We start from the raw sequence: 6,980 nt of genomic DNA, 5'->3' as shown, positions 1-6,980 counted from the left end.
ACGACGCAGTTCAGGGCCTCGTTCCGTGGGCGTGGCATGGCTTTCGATACACCGGACCTCATCAACATTAACATACAAGGCACGGGCGCCGCGGGACACGAGCGACGACGACGAGGCATCGCAATTGCGAAGGGCGGCGATCGAGCGCGACGTGTCGGTGGTGTGCTACGTGGAGCCCATCAACCCGGAGCACGCCTACCGCGTGCAGCCCTTCGTGTGGATGGCGCGCGCGCCGGACGGCCGCGAGTACCTCAAGGTGGCCTACACGGCCGAGCCGGGCTACTACCCGGGCGTGTCCACGTGGTGGGAGCGCACCTACAGCAAGCCCGACCCGACGTTCAACCTGCCCTGGTGGTGGACCACGTTCAAGCGCGACCGCACGATGCTGACCAAGGAGATGGTGGCCACGCCGGCGGTGCCGCGCGAGGGCGAGGTGGTCGAAGTGGCGGTGACGGTGCGCAACAAAGCGCTCGTGGACGCGCGCAACGTGAAAGTGGCGCTGTGGCGCGGGAGCCCGACAACTGCCTCGACGAGGCGTGCCTGCTCGACGACAACGCCCTCAGTAACCTACCTTCTCTCGCAACTCTCACTGGCAGTGCGGGGTCTGACGCGCACAAACTGTTGTGTGTGTCGTGTGTCGTGTGTCGTGTGTCGTGTGTCGTGTGTCGTGTGTGTCGTGTGTGTGTGTGTCACGCAGTCGGAATCGAGGAGGTGGGGCTGATCCCGAGCCAGGGCAAGCGCGAGGTGTGGTTCCTGTTCCGCTTCGACGGCGTGCAGAACATCCACGCGACGATCGACGACAACGACGAGCTCGACGAGATGCACGAGGACAACAACCACGCCTACAGCCTCTTGTTCCACGACATGGCCAACAGCGGCTACACGCTGCAGACCCTGCGGCTCGACCCTGCCATCGCGGTGAGCCCCGTGGTGGCGAGCGACGGGAGCGGGTTGACGACCGGGTACCACGTGACGGCGACGGTGCTGGGCGACACGTTCACGCGGGCCAACGTGCTCGTGCAGCTGTGGCACGGCGGCGTGGGCGGCACGGGCCGTCTCATCGGCACGGTGCTGGTGCCGCGCGTGACCGGCTCGACGAACGAGACCAAGAGCTCCGAGGTGTCGATCTTCTGGGCGACGCGCAACCCGACGCTGTTCGGCAAGCAGGAGCTGCACGCGGTCATCCTGCACTCGGGCTTCTCGACGGAGGCGGCCAACGTGATCTCGCACGTGTCGCGCACGGTGAGCGTGGCGTGCTACGGGCGCGTGGACGCGTGCGGGGTGTGCGGGGGCAACAACGGGACGTGCGGCGGGTGCGACGGGGTGGCGCTGTCGGGCAAGACGGTGGACGCGTGCGGCGTGTGCGGCGGCACTGGATCGACGTGCTGCATTCCCAAGCCGGCGCAGGCCCAGTGGCACTCTGTGCGCATCGACCACCACCACAACAGCAACATCCACAACGGCGACACCAAACGCACCAGCACCAACGGGTCCAGCACCGCTGCTGCCAGCGCCTCGTCGTCGTCATCGTCGCTGGTGACGTGGGTGCGCGTGGGCGACTTGGTGGTGTGGGAAAACTTGCTCGATCGCAAGGTGGAGATCACAGGCGGGGCCTACGACTACAATGGCGCGCCCGCGGTCGATCTGTCGCGGTTCAACGGCCAGCCAGACCACGACCGCGACCACGACCAGGTGGACGACCATGGCCTCGGCGTCTTGCTCGCGGTGCCCCTTCTCCCCCCTCCCGCTCGCCACTACTTCGGCCGCTTTGAATCTCACTTACCATTCTTTGTTCTGGGGGGGGGACCACGTCTGTAGCAGTGGATCAAAGACCTCGTGGAAGTGGCCGTGGATCCCTCTGGTGGCAGGCACGGACCGGCGCCGGACTCTACAACGAAGTACCTTCGCCGCCGGTCCACCACCGCTGCATCTGCCGTGTCGCCACAGCACGACGATGCCGAGCTGTTCCCCGGCTGGTCCGTCCACACTCTGCTTTCCCACCTTTTCCCCTCTTTTCTTTGCTTCTCTCTTCGTCTTCGTCTTCGACTTCGACTTCGACTTCGACTTCTTCGGCTCAGCTGACACCAACCACGACACGACACGACACGACACGACACGACAACAGGCGGGTGACGAGTCCGGTCGGCAACGCTTTCTTCGAGACCCGTTCGACCCGTCGGAAGAGATCGAACGACGGCAGCCCCACGGACAGCGCTGGTGCGGCGGACACCGACGACGACGGCGACAAGGAGGAGGAGGAGCAGTATGCCATGAGCGGCGTCTGCTGCGGCCCGACTGCAGACAAAGACGACCACGATGACGATCACAACCGCCGAGTTGCGCGTAGGCAAGCCAACGCGCGGTGGTCGTCCCCGCCCAGTGGGCGCAGCAGCAGCAGCGGCAGCAGGTCGCTGCGCGCGTTGGTGGTGTCGAAGCTCGTGGAGCTGCGGCAGCAGCAGCTGCTCCAGCCCCTGTCGCCAGCGATCGCCAACTCGACCGGCACACCTAGCCCTCTTCTTCCCGCAGCTGACTGGGCCATCGCGCGACGGACCGCGGCCAAGCACGCCTCATCGACGAGCAGTGAAACCCGCTGCCTCTGTCGGGCAAAACGAAACGGGGACGAAACGTCGTCGCTCGGCATCGGACCGTCAGGGTCGGGGTCGGGGTCGGCTGGCCTGGGCGTCGGGCCGTCGGGGTTGGCTGACCTGGCCGTCAGAGCGGGGTTGGCCGGCCTGGGCGTCGGGCCGTCGGGGTTGGCTGGCCTGGGCGTCGGGCCGTCGGGGTTGGCCGGCCTGGGCGTCGGACCATCGGGTTCCGCTGGCGTCGGCCGCAAGTTGGCCCAGTCAGCCATTCGGGCCGCGCTCGGCATCGAGGGCGGCCCGAAGGACTTTGTGGCGCAGCTCGACACGATGGACAACCCGGCCAGCCAGGCGCTGACGATCATCGAGAAGGCGCCGGGCGCGATCAGCGCGGTCCTCGACCCCGCGGCGCTTGTGGCCCAGGCCGGCGAAGCTCTCACGGCCATCGCGTCTAACCCGCTGACACTCCTGGACGCGACCACGTTGCCCGGAGCCCTGGCAGCCATGCCGGTGCAGTATTCGCTCAACAAGCTCGACGACATGCTCAAGAAATGCCAGGACGAGGCGCCCCAGGGCTGCTCCGCGCAGTGGGTGATGTCCTCCGCCGGCCGGGTCGGTGTGGGCGTGATGCGCCACGGCGTAGCAATGGGCGTCGCCTTCCTCCCGATGGCCGCGGGCATGCCCCCGAGCCCCATGGGCATCATAGGCAGCATCCTACCTTTGATAAGGGACCTGATAGCGGGCGTCAGCATGGGAATCAATCGGGTCAACTCGGGAGCGCCAGCTCTGACAGACAGAGCGCCCCTCAGATTGACGAACGCCAGGTCCACCACCGAGGCCGAGGCGAGCCCCAACAACGAGACAATGAGCGCTTGGGCCGATCCGGCACAGCAGCAGCAGCAGCGAGGCCTGCGCAGCCTCATGGCGGGTTCCAGACCCAGCGGCGGGGCCAAGTACAGCACGACGCTGGTCGACGCGGTGGCCGCACCCGGGAGCGACGGGCGGCGGTGCTGGCGCCGGGGCGGCGAGCGTGCCGCACCGGTTCTTCAGCCCGGGCCTCTACCTGTGGCACGACCAGCGCAACACGGCCATCCACGGCGTCATCGTGGTCGAGCCGTCGGACGTCGCCGTCGACGCGTGCGGCGTGTGCGGGGGCGACAACTCGACGTGCACCGATTGCCTGGGCGTGCCGCACGGCGCGGCCCGGTGGGATGCGTGCGGCACGTGCTCCGATCCGACGGCGGCGGGCTACGTGCCCAACCCGGCCATCGACTGCGCCGGCGTGTGCCATGGAGAGGCGGTGCTGGACGCGTGCGGGCAGTGCACGGGCGGCACCACGGGCCGGTTGCCGGGCGCGTCGATGGACTGCAAGGGCGTGTGCGGTGGCTCGGCTCGCGTCGACTGCAAGGGCGTGTGCCGCGACTCGGCCCAGCCGGACTGGCACGAGGGACGGCCGAGCAACGTACTCGACATCGCCTGCCCACACAATGACGGCTGCTGTACGCCCTTTCTCTCTCTCCTGCTCTCTCTTCTCTCTGCTCTCTCGTCTCTCTCTAATCAATGTGTTGTGTGGATGTGTGGGTGGGGCAGACCAAGAGTCGTTCAACTGGCGCAAAGAGCACTCGTGCCCCACCACCATCAGGGACCAGGGCCTGTGTGGCAGGTAACACAACCAAATACGGACCCACACCACCAGCCAGCCGTCATCTCCATCACCTTCACTCTTGCTCACAAACAAAACAAAACAAAACAAAACAAAACAAAACAAAACAAAACAAAACAAAACAAAACAAAACAAAACAAAACAAAACAAAACAAAACAAAACAAAACAAAACAAAACAAAACAAAACAAAACAAAACAAAACAAAACAAAACAAAACAAAACAAAACAAAACAAAACAAAACAAAAGAGAAGACAATACTAAATGGTCGTTCTTCTCGTGTTCGTGTGCAGTGGGGCGGCGTTTGCAGTGGCCACGGCGGCCACGGACAGGGCATGCGGCCTCGCCCCGTTCTCGGCGCAGGAGTTGCTCGACTGCCTGCCTCGACTAGCGCCAGGCGGCAACCCCTGCGAGGGCGAATCCAACATGGCCGCAGCCCAGCATTTGAGCACCAGGGGCCTGCCGCCGGTCTCGTGCCGAGGCGACCGATTCTTCAACGGTTGGGATAACAACCCTCCTGTTTGCAAAGTACATTCTGACACCCCTGCGCGCTTCCTTCTGTGTCGTGTGTATGTCGTGTGTGTGTCGTGTGTATGTCGTGTGTATGTCGTGTGCGTGTGTGTGTCGTGTGCGTGTCGTGTGTGTGTCGTGTGTGTGTCGTGTGTGTCGTGTGTGTGTGTGTTGATGCTGCTGCTGCTGCTGCGCTAAGGGAAGCGTTAACACACGTCTCATTGCGTGCGTGATTTGGGGGGTGATGACGATGACGATGATGAAAACGACGACGACGACAACGCGCACAGCCCGAATGCGACAACGGGTCGGCCAAGTCCGTCACCGCGGGGATCAGTGCAGCGGAACCACTGCAACCGTTGGCCAGGTCGGCGAGTGGGGTGGCGATCTCGGTGAAGGACCTGATGAGCGAGATCCAAGCCAACGGTCCCGTGGCAGCCAACATCTTCGTGTGCCACAGCCTGCTCAACTTCTAGTACCGCTGCCTTCCTCCCCCCACACACACCCCCACCCCACACTCCCCACACCCCAAAACAAACAAACAAACCCCATCATGATGGGTTCTCCATCTCACGCTCGTTCTCCGCTCTACTTGCCAGCAATACGACGCCAACGGACGTCTACTCCGGGGACTGCTCCGCCACGTCGTGGGATTTCGTCGGCGGCCATGTGGTCACAATCATCGGGTCCGCTCTCTCTTCTCTCTGCTCTCTGCTCTCTGCTCTCTGCTCTCTGCTCTCTTCTCTCTTCTCTCTTCTCTTTCGTTTTGTTTTTTGCGTGTGGTGGAGGTGATGCAGGTGGGGCACAGACGACGAAGGCAAAGACTATTGGCTCTTTGCCAACTCCTGGGGTCCAACCTGGGGCGACCGCGGTGCGGCCCCCGCCCACACTCACACTGCCCCCCCACCAACCACTCATCCATTCGCTGGTTGGCAGGCTACGGCCGCATCGCAAGAGGCCGGGACACGGCCGGTATCGAAACGTGGGAGATCACCGCCGTTGCCATGGCAAGGAGCCCACAGCTGCGCAGCAACGCACCACACCACGAACAAGCCGGTGGCCACGATGACGGCCAAGCAGAGGCTCAGCAGCAGCAGCAGCAGCAGCGACAACAGAGCAGGTCAGCAGCGGCGGCGTCGGACGTCGTGCCTGGTGCGCCAGTGCAAGGCAACGTGCGCACTGCTCACGCCTACCACGCAGCACAGGTCCGTCAGTCGTCGTCGACTGTTCTTGCCCCAGCCATGGTGGTGGTGCGACCATCTAACCAAAAACCCCCAAAACCCAAAAACCCCAGGCGGTGTTGGAGAGCTGGAACGGCAAGCTCGCCGCCTCGGGCAGCGCGCCTTACCAGGTGGGCAGCATCAACTCCATCACTTACCAGGTGGTGTCTGGGGTGCTGGTCACCACCGACCTGACGCTGACCAACGGCGCCAACACCGTGAATCTGGTGGCCACCCAATATCTGGGGGCGGCTGCCTTGGGCTCTTCCATGCTCGCCATGACCACTGTCGCGGGTACGCCCATACATCACGTCTTCTTCTTGCTTCTTGCTTCTTCTTGCTTCTTGCTTCTTGCTTCTTGCTTCTTCTTCGCCCATGTGCTGCTGCCCTAATGGTACTAACACGCACGTTGGTGGTGGTCTCTCCTGCGTCGATGATGATGATGATGATGATGACGATACGATCAAAATGTCGACAACAAACAGCATCGGCGGGTGCGAGCACGGCGGCTGTCAGCGGGGCTGCAGTCGTTCTTGCGGCCCTCGGTGGTGCGGCCGTGCTGGTGGTCCTGTCGGCCTCGGCCGTGGCCGGAACGGTGGTCTACCGCAAGCACCGCCAGGCCCAACAGACCCTCACACGGGAGGAATCCGCCCAGTTCTCCTCCCACACGCAGATCGAGGTTCTCTTTCTTACAACCCCAACCACCACGACCACCACGACCACCACGACCACCACCCCCACCACGACCACACACGACCACGGCCACGGCGCCCTACTGTTCGCAATCGATTTTTGGGGACTAATCGAGAGGGGGACGCGGAGCAGATGGACATGATCGTGCAGGGCATTCAGTCGATCAAGAAGGCGGAGAAGGCCGGCCCTCTCGCTCATCCCATGGCCTTCAAGGTGGTGGTCGCCGAGGCGGAGGAGGCTGAGGAGGCTGAGGAGGCCAAGCCGACGTGGCGGATGCGGATCAAGTCGATCACGGCGCGCAGCCCCACCATACCTG

The 6,980-nt window shown here is 63.7% G+C and overlaps 1 protein-coding gene and 1 pseudogene across 1 annotated transcript in view; both read left to right on the top strand.

The window, feature by feature from the left end:
• ACA1_022850 (uncharacterized protein) overlaps positions 1–4,070 on the top strand; it is a gene marked incomplete at both ends in the record, with an annotated part of 5,577 nt that extends 1,507 nt beyond the window's left edge. Inside the window, 4 exons of the mRNA XM_004348292.1 lie at positions 10–562; positions 698–1,725; positions 1,819–1,898; positions 2,126–4,070. Coding sequence (XP_004348342.1) covers positions 10–562; positions 698–1,725; positions 1,819–1,898; positions 2,126–4,070 — 3,606 coding nt within the window. The remainder of the gene's footprint in view (positions 1–9; positions 563–697; positions 1,726–1,818; positions 1,899–2,125) is intronic.
• Positions 4,071–4,505: 435 nt separating this feature from the next.
• Positions 4,506–6,948, top strand: ACA1_022840 (annotated as a pseudogene).
• Positions 6,949–6,980: the final 32 nt, after the last annotated feature.

The sequence above is a fragment of the Acanthamoeba castellanii genome, assembly GCF_000313135.1.
Source record: "Acanthamoeba castellanii str. Neff unplaced genomic scaffold scf7180000084294, whole genome shotgun sequence".
Taxonomy (NCBI): domain Eukaryota; phylum Discosea; order Longamoebia; family Acanthamoebidae; genus Acanthamoeba; species Acanthamoeba castellanii.
Note: the sequence above shows the minus strand (reverse complement) of the source record. Positions and strands in the feature narration are given on the sequence as shown.